Source organism: Perna viridis, chromosome 10 (genome assembly GCF_037379345.1).
Source record: "Perna viridis isolate PV_CMFRI_1.1 ecotype Kerala chromosome 10, ASM3737934v1, whole genome shotgun sequence".
Taxonomy (NCBI): Eukaryota; Metazoa; Mollusca; class Bivalvia; order Mytilida; family Mytilidae; genus Perna; species Perna viridis.
This window is the reverse complement of record NC_142454.1, coordinates 37395033-37415849: the sequence shown is the minus strand read 5'-3', so window position 1 is coordinate 37415849 and position 20817 is coordinate 37395033. Positions and strand designations below refer to the sequence as shown.

Below are 20817 nucleotides of genomic sequence, written 5' to 3'. Positions count from 1 at the left end.
TTTTCTAGATACAACTGTACATGTATGTTCAACACGGAAATGTGAAAATTTCTGCTGGACCATGTAAATATTGCATATGTTCTGACACATTTCACCCTGACTGCAATCAACCAGCTATCCAAGAAATACTGGACCAAAAGCAACTTTCGTTAAATAAAAAAATTGATAGAGTACATTTTCTAACAAGTGCATTAAGAGTGGGAAAACTTGGTTGACCATGATTTTGTGCTCTTCATACTTTTCCTTGTAAGATTTTGAGCTTTACATTCCCCCATATGTATTTCATGTTAAGTCCCATTTTGGCACTGATTTTACATGTATTAAGACTTATAATTATTGTGACCTACATATCAAATGTGCTAAGACCAGAAACAGTGTTTGACTTCAGTACAGGTGTTAATTGAATTGTTTCCAATCTGAGTGTAAGTCTGTCAGACCAAAAACATTTCATGAAGATTGCTTCTTTTACAGACAAAAAAAAAAGATCAAAATTACCATTTGTCCTGTATTTGAGTGGTATGAATTTAAATACTGGTACATGTATATTTACAAGAATTCATAGTTGAGCCTGTTATTCAATTCTGCGTAGTACCTCCTGCTTATGCATAATCCATTCTAAAGACTTGTATGCACACAATCTACAATAATAGTTAGTGTTTACATTTTTCTTACATGTACATGTACAATGTATAGGACAGTTTTCATGAATAATTTGTGACAATTGTGACTTCAGCGAACTCAAGGCATCAATTTGGTGTCCTCTATGGGAAGCAGAAAACTTTAATTTCTGGAAGGGTTTGTTAAGTTTGGAAATTTAGCAGATATTGAATGTTGGAAGTTAGCACTGTAACAATGCACATACCTGAAGTTAAAAAACATATCTGATACAAAGGTCATGGTGATCATGCTACACATTTCGAGATGAAACACAACAGCATGTTGTCCTATCTGCTTTCTTAAAAATGATGAATTTTGTTGGAAGTCAGGTTTCATTCTTTTAGTTTATAACTTTCATCGTAAATGGATTTTTCCTCACAAGACATGCCCTACTTAACTATTTGCAGATTAATTTTATCAGTTATTTGAACAAATGTTGTATTTTGACTTGTATAGTATCGTATTGTGACCAAAGGTATTGTGATACATTTAGCATTGGATCTTTTCATCCTTAGTAGAAGTTAGTTTTATTTTTAACCTTTCTCTGTGGAAACCTAATATTGTCTTATTACATGTGTTAGTTTAAATCATACCCAAACTCAACTATTTTGTATAATGTTGTTACATGTGAAAAACATACTGACTAAATAATTTTTGCTATATCACTTAGCCACACAGATTTGATGAGAGAAAGAGAAAAGGCTCAGAGGGAAAGAGCCAAATTGAAAGAGCAAAGCAAAGAAAAGGCGTTGCCATTTCCTATGTTTCCTCCTCCAAGGAGGGTAAGTTTTCATATGTACTTTTACATGGTAGTGAGTATTAATGCAGGGTAGAAAACTCACTCAAAATCTAGCCAGTCCTGAATACATTTTTTCAATATATTTACTATGGGCTGTATTAATTTTTGCCCAAATTAGCCAACCCTGCCAAAAAAATAGCCAGTCTTGGGCCCAAGGGCAGGCTACTATTTTCAACTCTGGTTAATGGTTTCTTGTATAGAACAATTGCATTAGCTTCTTCTGCTATGATTTTTAAGGAAGTAGGAAGCATAAAAAATGATATTAAAATTTATGTTATGTGGGTGTTCTGTACTTCACAAAAAGATTTGCCACACAAAAATTAGGCTTTTAGGAAAGAGGACTGGTTAATTTCCTACATGGGAAATTGTAGATACACATACATGTACAGTGTACCTGCTAAGAAATTTTTTTTAAACCTTAGTTCAAATGTTGGTAAATGCAACTGCTATTTGAACCCAATAAAGTGTTATAAATAAATCAAACCATTGGCAAAAATACATGTATGATAGTTCATAATGCACATATATGTACTTGTCTGTATGTTTTAACAAGATAAAAAAAATCCAAATGACAGTTCTTTTACATGTAATTAGGTCCTCAACTTCATAGAACTATTTTGTTTGATATGCTGCTCCTGAACATTAACCCCTTGAGGCCAAGTAGTTATGTTTTTGTCCAGACATATGATAAGTCTGTTATTTACAGCAGACTAGCTCTGATAAATCAATAAACTAGACTGTAGTGTTTCCTTATTCATGTAATAATGCCACTTGAGAAAATTGATTGTTTAACGTATTGTGTATTTTACACTAATGCTTTTGAAAATTTCATTCGCTGTTAATCAGTTCCATGTGTCAGAGTTAAAGGGTGTTTGTGTTTTAAGGTTTGTTAAACTGTTTTTCATTGATCTGATATCAGTCTTCTAATTTCACCTAAGTTTAATTCACTGATTTTATGTATGTTTTGGTTCTGTTATGAATGGAAGGTAGGTCGGAAAATATGTCCTGCATAGTAAATTCTTAGAATATATTCTCTAATCCTACATGTAGGAAAATCTTAGGTCTGTTGAAGACTTTTTATGTTAACCAAATGGAAATAATTTATGTAATGTTCACATTAATATATGGTGATGATGTTAAGATTAGCTAATACACACATTAATTTCAATTATTGACTTCTCTCTACAATCATTTGTTAAGGACACTTGAACAAAGCTTTACCTGTATGTAAGGTTTCTCAGGTTGGGATGCATGAGGTATCCTTAAAAGCCACAGTTATTATGTTTTTGTTTTTACCTTTTGATTTAATTTACCCCTGTGATGTTTCTTATCAAGTGAAGTCAAGTCTGATGTACACCAGCAAAGGTACGTTGCAAATTTACACTGTCCTGATATCACCCCACTTGATTTGACATCCATTAAAAGGTCTTTCTCAAACATTTTGCTAGTTTTGCAAACTCAATGGTGAGAAATCAAGCTGTTTATTTCACACTATCAATACTGTCCTTACAGACACATAGACATGATAGAAGTGTTATTGATTAAAATTGATCCATAACCTTAGCAATTATTACCATGGTCCTTGACATATGATATGTGTCCACCCACCCTCACGGTAGCTTACATTTGTCTAATGATGTGGAACAAGAGAAAGGATACAGTACACTGTAGGAGATGGATGTTGTAAACAATAGTAAATAGGCCACACTAAAAAAATCATTTTTATTGGATCAATTAATTTTACAGGAATTTACATAAATTTAGAACAAGGAGCCTTAAGGGCCCGTCAATTACTTACATGTACATCATGTATGTGTGCTTATTGTATGACATATCCTACAAGCTTATTTTTTCATGAACTGATGAGGGGATTTGAGGAGTTGGTAAAGTAAAGTCCAAGTTTCTATTTTTACACAAAAAATTAATTAAGTTTGAAGTACCTCTGTGTGAAGTGCCAAAAGTTTTTATGAATCAACTTAAGGTTTTCATTTACACTCCATAAGGAAAGTATCTACATTTCCAAAAGAGGAAGTATAAGAAAGGTCTATTATCACCTTTGATTGGTTTATAATATCGTCATCCTAAAATAAATGAAATATTCCCATTTAACATTTAAACTACAATCTAATACAACATTTATTTAAAGAAAATATAGTGTAAGGTTACATTTACATTTATTATTTTGTATTATTTCAAGGAATAATTTTTATTTGTCAAATGGTCCCAAGACTTAACACTTGACGTATATAATGCAAAAAAAAATAATTTTTTGATTGATTTTATTTTTAGACAACAGAACAAGATGACAGAATTGAGCAGGTATTAGGACACCATTCTGAAATATTCAACACACGTGACACAAGCACACATGAGTTATTAGGTGTGATAAGTCAGCCTCAAACGCCTCTTCCTAGTCACCGCCCAAAGGATGATATCTTCACATCTCACAAAAAACCAGGCCATCCAAAAAATGGCATGAGACCTAATTCATCAATGCCAAATCTTCATGGAAAACCTCCCTCATCAAAACCTTCTATGCCAGAACCCAATACCAGCTATAGCACATCTAATTCTTTCTCAAAACTTCCAAAAAGTAAGTTGTCATATTCTGAATTGTCAAAAAGTGCAACTTTGAATAATGTTCAAATCAAGAAAGACAAAGGGGAAAGAGATTTTAGTGCTACTTCTAAAACTAAAACATTGACTAGTAACTCTAAGTCACCTGTTAGTTCGTCTGTGATTCATGATTCTAGTCAAGTTAAGAAGGAACCGAGCCCAAAGCCATCACCAGAGAAACCATTGCCTCTTGGAAATTCCAAGCAGTTTACTCCGCCAAATGGAATCAACCGACCACCGAGGAAAAATCTGGAGAAACTTAGAATACCAAGTGGACAGGTGAGAACTTTATAACTTATTAGTTACAAAATAATAGTTTGAACATCTGTGAAAAAGTGGAAAGTACTCTCAGGGCTTCTTTCTGGACGGGTCAAATGCAAGCAGCTCTTTAGTTATTCAGTAAGTTACATGTACATTGTACTTTTAGATAAACACATGTTTTCAATGAATGTGCTTTAAAAATCAATTATGAAAACACTGATAAGGACATGGTTATTTTGCAGGATGTTGTAGTGATGGTCATATTTACTATGTAGATTCAATGTAGTTATTAGTCATGTTAAGAGTACATTTGATTGGGATGTTTGAATTTTACATGGTGAATAACCTATCTGTCTGGACTTCTCTATTATGTGGGATCAGTCTTATAATTTTTTTCTTGATATGATCTCTTCTTGTTCATATTATTGAGTCATTGAGTCTGGTTTCTTAATTATTTAGCTTAGAAATTCACAAGACCATGATCTTCAGGAATTGGAGGGACAATTAGACAGGTCTTTTGCATATTAAGACAGGATATGATTTATAAGTTTTCTGTAAAAAAAATTGCCCATTGATATTATGATATGCAAATTATATTTGATTAAAGTTTAGATTTTTTTTCTCAATATTGTTCATTTTTTTTATGTAATTGAGACTGGTAAAAAAGAGGCTGGTTATCAAGATCAAAATGTATTTAGACACATTTTACATGTAGGTTTTCTGTAAGTTAGAAACAATTTTTTTTTTTTAAAGCCCATGGATATTTTGATAATTGATGTTTGTTCTTCTGTCATGAAGTGTTACTCCTCAGTCTTGTAACTCCCTTCAATTTCGCCCTGTGCAGGTCTGGGTGTTAAAAGAATAGGCCTGCAGCAGCGCTAAGCTTGTCATAAAAGGCGACTAAATAGTGCTCAGAACCCTTGTCGGGGGATAGGGCGCTCTGCCTACAGAGGAACTGGGATGTGTGCCCCAGGTGGTGGAATGGGGTACCCCTGGCGTGTTAGATGCTGGGGTTGTCAGGCTAACGGAAAACCTGACTGCAAACCATAGTGGTGCACCGTGTTAGGAAAGATGCCATGTTCCTCGCATGTTAAAGAACCCTACTGTGGTATTCTCACGGAGTAGGAGCCATAGGGCTCCGCCGCAGGAGGCTAAATTGCACGACCCTACCCACCTCTCCCTATTTCCAGTGGCAATCAAAATTTGTTGACCCCCTTTGTCCTTGTGTCCCATCCTTTTTTTCATTTCATCATCATTTCATGTTCATTTTATCATCAGTTTCATGTTCATCGTCTGAATATAGCTGAAATATTGCTGCTCGGACGTTAAACCCCAACAAACAAACAAACAAACCCTTCAATTTCCTATTAGACTGAATCAAAAAGAAACTGATCTTTATTTAGTTGTTGAACAAAACTTACATTAATTTGAAGAAAAAAAATAATTTCACATTTGAGCCACCTTTAACACCAAAGCTTCTTTCATAAACTTCATATGTACATTTTTACTTTTTTGATCATGACTGATGATCTATCTTGACAATTTTCCCATATTTTGATTGGTCTTTACTCTTTACAGAAATAGTAACAATCCATTAAACTATTTGTACTTTCCTTTAATTTAAGTTGTTTGATATTGTTAAGATTTGTTTGTTTTTAAGTTTTTTTGCAGTTGCCCATTAGACCTTACAGTCTTACAGTACAAAATATTAAAATTGAAAAATGGTTCCCTTCTGCATCTAATGCCATTTATACAGAGGCAAAATTATTTCACATGATTTTCACCCGAACTGAGCAAATAAACTTTGTGATAGAGTTCACATGAAATTTGTGTGAATCAAGCCTTCATGTGAAATTCACATGATTTGTTTGCATGTAATTCATGTTAAGTGAATTTCACATGAGAATCACCTTAATTTCATGTGAAGTTTAAGTGAATTTCATGTGAAGCTCGATTAACGTCAATTTCATGTGAAAAATATCTGCCTGTGTATTGTATGAGAACATTTGACTGTTCCTCTGTAATCACAAGTTCACATTCCCCACAGTGCAATTCAGAATATTAGAGAAACTTATTGCATTCATGCTCACTGATCGTACTAAATATGGTAACTATTGTTTCTAAGTGATATTGTTGTTTAAAAATTAAAAAAGATTCAAAACTTACATCGTGGGCGGAATACCTTAAATATCTAATTTGAGTACTAGTAGAAACCATGTGGTTGAGTGTTAAGAAGGGATTGGTTACAATGGCTCTTCTTCTTGATGGCTATTGATTGATGGATTAATTATGGATAGGAACACTCAATATTACAGAGCCAGCCTTTTTTGTTGTTGAACAACACAACATGGAAGACTGATAATTGGAAATCAAATATTTTCTCATTATTTTCTACGTATTTGTAAACATTTCAGATTAATCACTTTCCATATAAGTTTAATGTTACAAAAATACATGTATCTGTACACTTGTACCATTTCATATGAAATTTTACTGTATGCTTCAGTGTCATTCTCAGTTAAACTCTTTAATTGAATCAGACAATTTGTTGTTCTACCAAATTTTGCAATTTTTTTCCAGCTGGTTTTGATTTTATCATGTTACAGTAGATACAGCATACGACTATATTTGCAATTGAGCTATAGATCTTCAACTTGTATACTTTGATATTAGTTTATTGTACAATTCAAGAAGAACATTTAGAATGCCCATTTTCATTTGAAAATATGTAGATCTGTTCTGTGAAAGATGGTTAAAAGATTGTTGAGAGAGTCTTTTCCCAACTAACTTCCCAGTTCATAGGCCTGAAATACTTTTTTCAGAAATTTTTATATAGTGACTGTTGGCCTGTAATAGTAAATTTTACAGGCCCAACTCCATTTTGATGAGCCTTGGGCCTCGGACTACTACTTAAACATGAAGACTGAGTCAGCATACATTAAAACTTTTTATCCTTCACATGTTTATGCAAAATACACCCTGAATTTAATTGTAAAACGGATCAGATTTAAATTCCAGTTTACATGTACTCAGTTAAGTAAACTTCAAGTTATCAACTGCAAATGTAAATGTAAAGTAAATTTTAAAATTGTGCAAGTAATAATGTTGGATGATAGTCAGTGTATCACACCAGTACATATTGAGTGAAAACAATTGGCAAAGATATTCAAGGTGATAGTGAGATAATACTTGGTGTACATGTATGACCTTGTTTATATTGCAACTGTTTTGAATTATGATTACCGATAGTCAGTGAAGTACACACATTGGACAAGCTTAGAATGGATATGCATATAACAAAACTGAACTTAAGTTAAAAATATGTGTACACACAGAACATTATAGATGGGTGGAATTAATGTCATGCAGAAGACTTTCACTTGTCATCTTTTTTTTTAATGATCCACTAAATTCTAAGATTTTAAAAACAAATTCTTATAAATCTACTGTTTGGTCATTTTACTATTTTAAAATAGTTTCTATGCTTGCTCAAAAATCAATTTTGTACACTGATGTAACTGTTTAAGTGTTGTAGTAAATTATTTAATTTGAAAGTTGGCATTTCGCCAAAGATTTAGTTGTACAGTTAAGACATATTTTGGTCTCCTTTTGCCTTGTAGAGAGCATAGTTCACAATAGTGGCTAAAATGTAGGTGACATGTAATGGGATGTACACTAGGTTTTGGCAAAAGTTATATTTGCAATGTTTAGAGATACCATAAGTTTTTTTATACCCCTGCTTGGCTAGATAATACTTCTGACCATAAAATATAAGTCATATTGATGTGTACTACCATTCAGGAGTAAGGCCAAGAAAAACATACGCCTGTTTAAGGCTACATTGGATCTAAGGGCATTATTTATACCTCTGCATGGCAAAATAATACATCTGACTATAATATATGAGTTAAATTGATGTGCACTACATTTAAGATTCAGGAGTTAGGCCAAGAAAAAAAATGTTTAAGGTTACATTGGATCTTAGGCCGTTATTTACTCTTTCTTGACAAGATAATGCTTCTGACCATGAAATTTAAGTCAAGTTGATGTATACTACATGAACCATTCAGTAGTAAGGCCAAGAAAAAAAATATGTTTAAGGTTACATTGAATCTAAGTTCATTTTTTAAACGCCTGCTTTGCAAGTTAATGCTTCTGACCATAAGGTGTAAGGCTGGTTGAAGTGTACATTAACTATTCAGGAGTAAGGCCAAGAAAAAAATATGTTTGTATAAGGTTACATTGGATCTAAGGTCGTTTTTTATATCCTTCATTGACGAGATAATTCTCCTGACCATAAAATGTAAGTCAGGAGTAAAGCCAGGAAGGTTGCATTAGTCATTAAATAGGTTTAGTAGGTAGATAAAATTATTTATATAGACACTTATGGGAGGATATCCTGACTTAAATAATGCTCTACTGAAAAAAATGATAATTCAGGGGCATTTAAAAAAAAAAAAAAATTATTAGATGTACTAGACCTGTCTTGGGTTGGTAGAGTAACCTTAAACTGATAATATTTTTTTCTCTGGCCTTATGATCCTTTTACCAGCATCACTGATGTTGAAATTGGGTTTAGGGGCCACTCAGCTCTGTCCATCCATCATGGGTACTAACTTACTTTGTGTGATCTGTAACTGGTGAAGTTTTATTTACCTTTATGAATGTGGAATGCAGGAGTATCTATGATAACCAGAATTTACTTTTTCTAGTTTTACTGACTAGAATGGTATGGGGATTCCTTGACTTACTGCTGTCAATTGAAAGTTCTGTCAATGCATGCACATGAATTACATTTGAGGGATTTAACTTCCATTATGAAATTCTTTTAAATGAAAAGTATGTGTACAGATGATATACCTTATGTGTTAATTGCCATGTAGGCAAGTTGTTGCCTTTTGACTCTTGAAAAAGAGTAGTCAAGGGAATCAAGGTTCTAGTGGTAATCAAAAGAATGTAAATCCAGGGACAAAGATCAGACATGGAAAACAGACATACACAACAAAGAACATAACATAACTAAAATAAAACGGTCAAAGTAGCAAAAGCAAATGAGCAACTCGTACTCTACTAAAAACTTGGAGCATGGACCAGGTGCACTGGTAGGGTAAGGGTCCTCTGCTTCCTAGAAACACCTGCAGAGTTGCTCAGGACTCAAAATCAATAAATCATTAGGTCTGATACATATCTTGTACATGTGTATTGGGGACTCTTTTAGTGCATTTGAGCTAATGAATGAATATCTTATATTGCTTGTGATTGTTACAAGTTTAGTTGCAGTTCTAACACTCATCTGAGAATCAAACATTTTGGCTTGGATACAAAAAGCACAATCTTATACTGTAAGTGCTTAATTAACAAAAGAAATAAATGTCATTTATCATGCTTGAAACATCCCCCTATTTCATGTAGAAGAAGGTCATTACTTATCTATGGCAAAGGTATTTGTTAGTGATGTGTTCATTCAGTGTTAAGATTTTCTGTCAGTAAAGTTAATGGTGTATTCATTCACCATTAGGTGATCTTTGATGACATTCAAAAGTATAATTTAAGATATATTACTAAATGTATATTGATTTTCATTGACAAGTTGAAAAAAGATATGTTGATGAAATTTAACAGGTACTTGAATGCTTAGTTTGCTTTATTTCATAAAGTACATGTATGTTTGAATTTGCTGTTCTAAGTATATTAAGCCTTACAATGATCAGATCTCCAAGTATCATTGAAAAGGTTGACCTCTTATAAAATACATGTAGTAAATCTGTAGAATACACAAATGTACATACGGATTTAATACATGTATTTTGTAAGTTATCAGATGATCAAATCCATGGCAATTGATTTTACATGGAAGACTAAATCTAAACCAAATACTTATACTACATTTCTCTATGGATTTGAAAATGAAAATGCTTTTATTATTTTGGGAGATTCTACATCATATGACACTTAGATCTATGATTTTACAGTGTGTTGGAATGTTTTGAAAATTGCACCATACACCACCTGCATGCATGTGACATCTGCCAATTAAAAAGTTTTCAGTCCCTGGCCTCTCAGAGTACTAACTAATTTTGCTCTTCCCTTTGTTCTTGATTTTGTGAATTTGAAATTGACAGCTCTACCTTTATTCATTGTGGTACTTGTCTCCTGTAAGAAACCCTGGGTCTTTGTCTTAAAATTCTTTACCAAATGTTTAAATACCATTACAGTTATTGGTATATTTAGTTGAAATCTCTTTAAGGATTAAAAATATTGACTTATCTATTGTGTTATCTGACGAAAGGATTACATTTTTGAACTAGTAGACCTGAATTAACTAGATTCACCTGGTCGTTAATCTCAGATCAAATATACCATGGAATCTTATGCACAGGAAATTTTTAAACTTAGTGTGGACACTTTTTATAAGGTAACTGGCCGATTCTGAACTCCGTATTCCATTAACTATAGGGTCTGCTACCCAAGTTCATTGACTAATCTGGTTTAATGGCTGAGTTATATGTACATGTACATGTAAATCCCTGTATTAGTTCAGGGGTAAAAATTAGTAAACTCGAGCTGGTAGCCCTGACCATATTTTTGTATAATATTTTCTCTATGTTCAACTAAATTTTTTCTGAAAGTTTGATAGCCCAGCTCAAAATCTCAGCTTTTTTTAGTTTTCCTCCAATATCTGCAAATCATTGGCCTAAAGACTTTTCTTTTTCCATTCCAATGAACTGAGATTTTAAAGACATCAATCTTCTGATTAGCTGGTTTATAAATCACACATTGTGTGTGAATCAATGTTAATGGCTTATTGTGACAGAGATTACATTTAGGTAATATTTTAGCTTGTACAAATGTACCTGAATATTGACATATGGTGGATGTATTTAAATGGACATGGCTATAATAATAGTTGTAACCCCAGCGGTGGTTGTAGGTGCCGATCACTATGTCGTTACAGATCTCCCTTTTTGATTGTCGTGGTTGATGGGTATAAACATGTGATTTACTTCCCACGTAATTTGTAATTCGTGTGTTCCTCATGCCAAAATAGAGCTTTGTAGGGTTAGTGTCAGTCATACTGTCATTTTAGGTGAAGATAAGTCTGTCTTACAGTTTCAAATGTTCAGTTGTATGACTTCATTTTATTATTATTTTTTTTTAATACACATGTACTTGTAATTTTTTATAAGCAGTATTAGTTATTTATATTCAGTTTAAATTCAGTGGCTTTGATAGTTTTCTGCAAATTAAATATGTTTGGCCGTTTTGCATATATGACACTTATACAATTATATTTATCATATAGTTACAAACATAACAGAAAAAAATGTATACTAAGTAGATTGATATACTGGCATAGTCTATGAAACAGGTAATATAATTATGTTAATGGTACATAGTAATCTTCATTACAATTCAGAAGTTCATAATTAATGATTTTCATTAACTATTGTTAATTATCTTAATTTTTCTACTAAATATATGATAAAAACTTTCCAAATTATTTTAGAAGTTCAAAATGTTCTTGTGTTTGTATTGAAAGGGTCATACATGTACACTGAAGGACTAATATTTTTTTTTTCAAGGACTTCAAGTGCAATGTCAGCGATAAAAATTAGGGAATACAAATTGGTAGCCCAGGCCGTATTTTCGTTTAATATTTTCTATATTTTCAACTAAATTTTTCCCAAAAGTTAGGTGGCCCAGCTCAAAATGTAGTTGCCATGGGCTACTGGGCGACTGCTAATTTTTATCTATGAGTGTTCCGGGATTCCACTTTCCCATCACCTGGGGCATGGGCAAAGTTGATTATTATGCAAGTAGAACGCTTGAATTTTTTAAAGGATTTGTTAAGTTTGGAAAGCTAACTTCAAGTGTGGGAAAGATAATCTTTATTTAAAGTTTTCTTGAGGAAACCTTAAGTTTTGAAAAATCCTAGTACATTTTTATTATTGTATGTCACATTTATAAAGGGTTAATTGCTTTATTAATGAATAAAAACAAGTACATGTGTAGTTCTTGATGACATGATGACTTCAAAATCAATCCCTGCTTATTCCTGCAAAAAAGAACAGATAATGAGTTATATTGTTCTTGATTAGGCATGTAAACATATCCTAGACATGTGAAAATCATCTTGATGTCATGTTATAATGCTGTGTTCCAGAACATATCCTTACTATCCATGATTTGACCTATTCTGTAAAACATAAAAATTTCCATAATCTATGTAGTTTTTATAATGTCTTTAGAAGATGTCAATTTGACATCAATGATATTGATTGAGTATTTGCTTTTGAGACCCCTATGGGCTACAAGTACAAGATGCTCAAAATGTTTGTGTATTCCTTTCAGGTTAGAAAATGTGAACCAAAATAGATCTATTTTTGTATACTGGATTTTACTTTAAATGTTTCATTTATTGCAGAATGATGGTCAGAAAGAACCACAAAGTGTTGATGAAATTTTCAAGGTAAGTGTTCATACATTGTACATGTACTATGAAATCATTTGTTGTAGTGAACCATAGCAACACCAAATCTTAGATACTTTGACAAAATGAACTTATATTTATATCCAACTTTATGGGATAAATACATCAATATATAGTTGTAAATGTTATAGCTCAATGATTCTCTGGTAATAACAACACATGATTATTTTTTATGGCCTGATTTTTAACTTGTTCCTGTTTTGAGTCTGTAAATGGAAGCATTTTTGTTTGGTTCACTCTTTGCGTGATGTCACATGACATGGAAACACATAACCATTTTTAACTCAAATGTTTTTCTGTCTTCAAATGAATTTCTGAAAATGAAATAGAGAAAAAAATAAATACTCAGAAGTTAAATCCCTTTAAAAACCTTTAAACATTTTGTTCTGAATTTAAATGTAGGCTATGTGCACATTTTTGTAATATTACTACAGGTTTTAAATACACACCAAACTGTTAATTGTACTAATTTGGAATTCACTTGTGAATAAAGCAGTGTTTTCTCCAGAGCTGTTTTGGAAAAAAAAAACAAATGTCCTCCCTCTAAAATGCTTGATTCCTGAATTCATGTTAATGATTAAAGGACGTTTACATCTGAACCAAAGTTGTGGAGAAAACACTGATAACAGTGAGGATAGTTTTTTTGTGAAGGCCTAGAAGGAAATACTGACAGATAAACTTTTCTTTTAAATTTGTTCCAAAATTCCTTGAATTTTGAACAGTTCTACCCTTCAAGAATTTTTCCTCTTATGTTCTGTAGCAATTTTTAACATGGAGGTATTCTACCCTGTACCTGGAAGAGTCTCACAAAGTGTTCTGGCATTTTTCTTTATTCTCCTCATGGAAATCTTAAGTGGTTAAGACACTTTAGCTTTAGATAAGCCAAGATTATTTCCCTAATCAATGATCATACATGTAAGTTTTTCTGTTGTCAAGTAAATTGATATTGACAGTTACCTGTTGTAGTGCCTATACAGGTGTACTTAACTGAAATAAAGGTGCTTGCTGATAAATATGTAAATTTCATATCTTTATCATTTTATCATTGCTTGTTCTTGTTATTGAATTTGTTGTTAAAAATGAAAACAGTAGGGGTTTGTTTAGGTGGCAGTTTCTTTTGAAGTAGTGGGAGGTAGATTTAGTACATATTTCCTGGAGTTGATAGTCATTAAAAAGAGTAGGATAGATTTGTACTGATTGGTTGTACTTAAAAATACCAAGTTATTAAAGATCTGTGTTTTTTTTTCCTTGTGGAATTAAGTTCAGTGGATTGTGTTGATAAATTGTTAGTAAAACAGGAGCTGTCATGTGTTAAGCTTGAGCCAAAACCTCATAAAGCATTTACCTTGATCATAAAGATATATCTTTCCCCTGTGTCAGCAGTACCATTTTGAACACTCTAGAATCAACATCCCTTGATTTTGGCCAAATTTTGTACACACAATATGATGTTTATATAGTAGAATTTTTGTCTGGTTTCTTAGTCGTCCTGGGTTTACTTTTGTTTTGTCATGGTCTTGCTGTCAGAATGTTTAATTTGAAAACCAGCATTATGTTACTTTCTTAATCTTTCAGTCTTGAATTCATCAATTAATGTTTGAATTTACTAAATTGTTTGAACGTTTGTAAATAAAATTTATATTGCAATTGTTTGCTAAATGCAGTCTTGTCAGTGCCAGAGAAATTTAATTTCAAGCCAAAGAAGAGAAATAAAATAACTTATGAGGAAGTTGATGTTAATTGATGCTGACATTTCATTCCAAGTAATCTCTGGTAATATTCTTATCTAAACCAGAACATACTAGGTGTTTCTATTTCTGATTAATGACCTACTTGTACTGTACATGTTAGTATTCATGTACACTACAATTTGGGTGGATGTTGGTAAACATGTATCTATTCCACAAGTGTTGAAATTTTTTATTTTAAATTAACTGTGTGTTACATATTCGGTCTAGGGATCAAATTGCAAACGATGAAGTTTTTGAATTGACCCAAATGAAAAATTTTGGTAAATAGTGTGGAGCCAACAATTTCGTACAAGCAATGTGCTACTTGACCCATGTTTAGTTTATTCCTTGCTTTGACCAATATGGTGTTGGCATAAACATTCCCTATTGAAGTGAGCACCAAGAGATTCAACATTTTTGAACCTTCACTTTTTACTGTTCGTGCAGCTCTGGCTATATCATTTTGAAGATTAAGCAAGTCCAATTCAGAATACAAATTTATGTATGTATAAAGTCTGGAATGTTAACAGTTCTCCATGGATGATGGGAATAGTTCACACATAACCTGTGACATATTCGCAAACTGACAGTTTTACAGAAAATCCAAATATGATTGCCACCCAATCTTAGAAAAGCTATGCTTCGATTTAAACGATATTTTTTTCAAGGCGGGTTAGGTTCTTGAAAAGCAAGTGGAACAGCAAAGAAAGACACATACATTTTTGTAAGTACACTTGTCAGTGCATGCAACCTTTCTCATCACACAGGACAAAATTTAAAGGAATGCATTGAAAACGACTGTATATTTTCAAAGATAAAAATTAATTCTTACCCATTTAAGTTGATTGATCTGGATGAGTGTAAATTTCTGGTAGCAGACTGCTATAAAAGATTTCTGTTCCTTTTGTAGATATTTGATTATTGTGGTTTCAAAGTGCTCGGATTGTTTTTTTTTTTTTTTTAATATGCCATTTTAACTATAGGAATTACTGTGAGATTCTGTTAATTTTGTTACAAGCAATATTTGAGTGTAAATTTAAATCACACTTATGGACCATTTTCTTAACATAATTTCAGAGACTTACACCTTTTTTCATTTTCACTTAGTGGCAAAATATTTATTTCTAAATAAAAACAAACTTGGTATTTTGTTCATACCCGACTTATAATGCAATCCAAAATTATCAACATGTTCATGACCAAAATAGAGAGCGTGATTGAAAGCAGGGATTGACACTAACAGTAGTCCTATAGTCCTATGCCACCATAATTTTGGAGAGAACTACTTGAAAAAATTGACACTAACAGTAGTCCTATAGTCCTATTCCACCCAAATTTTGGAGAGGACTACTTGAAAAATGTTCATGGTAGTCCTTTGGGCCATCTAAATTAAGCCTTATATTTCATAAGATCTAAGAACAGAACTGTCATTACCATCTGGGGACTACCTATTTAACCTCTGAAATAGTCCTGTTGACCACCAAACAAATGATGTTGGTGTCAAACCCTGGAAAGTTACTGTGAAAGTACTTTAATTCATGGAACTTCTATTTTATGGCTATTTCTGCTGACTACCGAACATATTCTGGTTCAGCTGATAGCTATCACTAGGTACTATCTCAGGAATGCTATTTTCACGTACACACGGTGCTGTTGAGCTCACATTGTGCACACTATTAGTACTCACACTAGTAAACAGTATATTATTCCAGCTGGAAAATAAGGGTCACAATTTGTGAAAAAAGAGACCATTTAAGCTCACTTCACAATCAGAAGTGCATACTTTTTGTACAAACAGAATGAAAAGTTAGAATTTAATTTGACAATTTCTGTGTTTATGTTGGAAGAAGAAAATTGTTGGTTTTGACAAATGTCTGAAAACAAAGGGCTACTATGCTGCTGCATCTGATATTTGTACTAGTACTTCTCTACAAATACTTCACTGAATAGTACCCTTCTTGTCCCCTCCTACATGCTGATGTGCAAGGGACACATTCCACCTGTAGTTATACAAGGCACATGTAGAAAGACATCTGACCTGAACTTGGCAGGAGAATGGGGTGCTTTCACCTTTTATTGAGACATGTACCTTGTCAGGGATCTTCAGATTAATTAGAGCAATGAATATTGCTTCTTAGTGTCATGTTTTGTGCTCATGTGGTGCAGTATCTGATTAAAATATCATGAAATGCCAAACTTGTATGTAATGTATATGCATACATGTATGTCTTTTGACCCAGTGGTATGTTGTCTGTCTGTCTGTCTGTCTGTCTGACCTTGCATAAGATTGTATGTATGATCATGGTATCTTCTTAATGTGTTTTTTTTTTCATTTTTGTTTAAATGTATGCCATTTTGTTCTCATCAAGATAAGTTGCATAATTCAAAGGTTATTTTAGTTTGTTTAGTAGAAATCCAAAACTGTATATATAGCTCCTTTTTATGTGACCACACACATTTTGCAATTGTATAATGGCATACACTGTCTTCTTCCTGGAAGTCCATAGAAACTTGTTATGTAATTAGCTTGTCTGTCTGTTCCCAGGAGTTCAAAGTTGTGAGAATAATAATATAAGTGGAACAAAAAGAGAATCTGACTCTTTTATCATGGATGCCCTACTGACATTTATAAGTGACAAGAATTATGCATTGTGGACACTTTCCTTTAATTGTAATCTATTTAAGTCTTTCCTGATCTGCCGTCAGTCTTGTTGTGCTAATCTAAGACAATTGTTTTCGCATACATCTTATTATTAACCTTAGTTGTCTGCAGAGGAGAAAGATATAATAGACTAGTCACTTCATTCACATGTACGGTGCTAAATATTGATCTGCTGAGACCTTAAGCAGCTTATATATCATGCTGGTAGATTTCATCTTAAGCAGCTTATATATCATGCTGGTAGATTTCGTTTATGTCGAATATATATGAAGAATATGAAATCAATTGAGGATTTTGAAGGCAAAGTTTTACAATTTTCTATTTCTGGTTTGTTCGAGATTGTTGCTAAATTTGATCATGGTTTGTGTTTTTAGTTGATGTCATATAAAATTCCTAGACAAGTTGTTGACGTCTACAAGCATGTGGTTATTAGTCCCATAAAAGGAAAATTTAGCATCTAAAGTGTCAGATTTGAATCCAGATCCAATAAATTCTGTATATGCATTTATTGATTTTGTCCCAGTGTGAACCAATCATATCCTAATTAGGTGCTCAAAACTCTGAAGATAATTGGCCTCTAATCAAATGATGTTATATTTAGCTACAATTAATCTGCTAGGTTATTTTTAGGTGTTTATTTCTTGACATGTAGCAAATTTCTTAAATTGTAAACAGACTTGAAAATAGTTGGTGTATGTGTACCCTGCAGGTTGCAATCAAGTTTGTTTTTCTTAACCAAACAATTATAGAACTAATTCAATATCTTTGAACTTAGTTAAAGGTCAAATAGTGTTAAATTTGTAAGTTTATTTCCTGTTGTTTGTAAATATTTCATATGAAGATGAAGCTTTTTATGTGAATTTTTGTAGAATGTTTTAGATCATGTGTTCCATTGAGTTTGTCATATTTTTGATGGTTTAAGCTTTTGAATAAAGCATTAATGTCATTTAAAACATGTGCCTGTATAAATTGTTTACCTGTAGTGTTTGAAACCCACCTACACAAGTCTGACTTTTCAAATCAATGGCTGAAAAAAGTTTGAACTTGAGGAATTTGTTATCATCAAGAGATGAAGACAGAACAAGAAATAATGATATAGTGACAACAATAAACATGTAGAAATGAGAAAAATCATACAAGACTCATCCAATATGCTTTGGCCAGCATAGCTTTTAATTAATTCAAGTATTTTGTTGCTGGAAAAAATTGAAAAATTATTGAATCCTTGGACCTATGATTATTAAACTAGTTTTACATTGTAGGACTTCTGATTCATTCTTTACCCAATCCTGCCAAAACTCTGTTGGTCATTTTACTCTTCTGAACTGCTGAACAGCAGGGATTTTTGTATCCTCATTTTCGAGGGCAAATATAAACCCTGTTTGAACGGAAAAAATATTTGAAATTCCTGAAGGTTTCACAAAATATTTAATATTTGTTTGAATACTTCTGAATGTCATGAGTTTTAGGTTTCCTAATTTGTATTGTTTATCAATACTCATTGTGATTTTTTTTTTTTAGTTCTTTCGTCTTTTATTGTGGTCATACTCCAATTAAAATCTCTGCTTGAAATGCTTTAACATGATGACTCCCAGTTGTGGTAGTTCTTCACAGTTAATCAATATATGTACTGAATTTTTCTTATCTATTTAATCAGTGTATAAAAGTTTAAATAATTTTTGTTCAACTGTCAAGTGTATCTGTTGACCTTGTAAATTTATGACTTTGAACAAAGGCCAAAAGTACAAACTATTGTCATAATTTACATTAACAAGTTTCTAGTAAGGACATTTAATTTTTTTTGTTTAAATGGCAAAACACATACACAGTCTGCTTAAGTTAGTATTGTGGACTAATAATATTTGAAAATGGCATCTGGTTTGATTGAATACGAAAAGTATAATTAAATTTTGTTCACTGTATGCAAGATGTTTCTTAACATATGATATAAAAGAAGTAGCTAAGAAAAAATTATACAATTTGTTGGGGGCCTTACATCTTAGGCTATCTGATTTGTTTGTCATGGATGTGTTGGGGCCTTATATCTTTGGCTAACTGATTTGTTTGTCATGGATTTGTTGGGGCCTTACATCTTTGGCTATCTGATTTGTTTGTCATGGATTTGTTGGGGGCCTTACATCTCTGGCTATCTGATTTGTTTGTCATGGATTTGTTGGGGGCCTTACATCTTTGGCTATCTGATTTGTTTGTCATGGATTTGTTGTGGCCTTACATCTTTGGCTATCTGATTTGTTTGTCATGGATTTGTTGGGGGCCTTACATCTTTGGCTATCTGATTTGTTTGTCATGGATTTGTTGGGGGCCTTACATCTTTGGCTATCTGATTTGTTTGTGTCATGGATTTGTTGGGGGCCTTACATCTTTGGCTATCTGATTTGTTTGTCATGGATTTGTTGGGGGCCTTACATCTTTGGCTATCTGATTTGTTTGTCATGGATTTGTTGGGGGCCTTACATCTTTGGCTATCTGATTTGTTTGTCATGGATTTGTTGGGGCCTTACATCTTTGGCTATCTGATTTGTTTGTCATGGATTTGTTGGGGCCTTACATCTTTGGCTATCTGATTTGTTTGTCATGGCTTTGTTGGGGGCCTTACATCTGTGGCTATCTGATTTGTTTGTCATGGCTTTGTTGGGGGCCTTACATCTTTGGCTATCTGATTTGTTTGTCATGGCTTTGTTTGGGGCCTTACATCTTTGACTATCTGATTTGTTTGTCATGGCTTTGTTGGGGGGCCTTACATCTTTGGCTATCTGATTTGTTTGTCATGCTACAGTGCAATTGAGTCAAGATCTTTATAACTGTTAAGCTGCACTATGAACTGAACCCTCTTTTTATTGAAGAAAACAATCCTCGTTGTTGCACTTGGTCATAAACTTCATAGAAACTGCTCGGCCCAATCTCGCTTGGGTTCAAATTGGCCATGGTCAGAGTACCGTTAATTTTACACCTTGGACCCTTGAAATTTCATTTACCCAGTTCTATGATGTTGAACTGTGTTCATTGATACTTATTTGACTATTGAGGACTTTTGAGTGTACTCAAATGGACCATTGATTGGAAACTTGAAAAAATCTAATACCTTTTACTCCTGTAAGAAAATTTGGACCCCTGCCACATCGCCACCCTTTGTAGATTGAACTATCGCCTGAATATAGCTGAAATATTGCTGCTATACACCCCAACAAACAAACAAATGTAGATTGAACTCCAGAACATGGTTAGTTTATTCAGGTTAAGTTTTGGACAAATTTCCCTGTACTACCTTTACAATGAGAGATGCACCTGAATTAATACTTTATCACTTGTTACTTAATTATGATTCTATATTCCCTACTTTGTTTTCTTGTTGGTAAGAATGTTTTTATTTAATCTCATTACAGGAGATGACACATTTAGAGCATCCATTGACGGCGATATCTACACCACAGAAAGATGAACATTTTCCCTTCCCTTATAATATAATTGTAAGTACTGCCTTTCAAGCAGTAGAAATGTTCTGTGAAGTATTTTGTATCTTAATGCAGTGTTAATCTTCCACAGAAATCAAACAAAAAACAAAACAACCAACAATCAAAAC

At 32.9% G+C, this 20817-nt stretch overlaps 1 protein-coding gene across 3 annotated transcripts in view; it reads left to right on the top strand.

Annotated features, from left to right (window-relative positions):
* LOC148605656 (uncharacterized) overlaps positions 1 to 20817 on the top strand; it is an 87005-nt gene that overhangs the window by 2396 nt on the left and 63792 nt on the right. For 2 of the 3 annotated variants that reach the window (XM_088548348.1, XM_088548350.1), the window contains exons 2-5: positions 1328 to 1439; positions 3746 to 4351; positions 12759 to 12803; positions 20621 to 20704. In XM_088548348.1, coding sequence (XP_088404474.1) covers positions 1328 to 1439; positions 3746 to 4351; positions 12759 to 12803; positions 20621 to 20704 — 847 coding nt within the window. The remainder of the gene's footprint in view (positions 1 to 1327; positions 1440 to 3745; positions 4352 to 12758; positions 12804 to 20620; positions 20705 to 20817) is intronic. The other variant, XM_088548349.1, reaches the window with a different exon arrangement.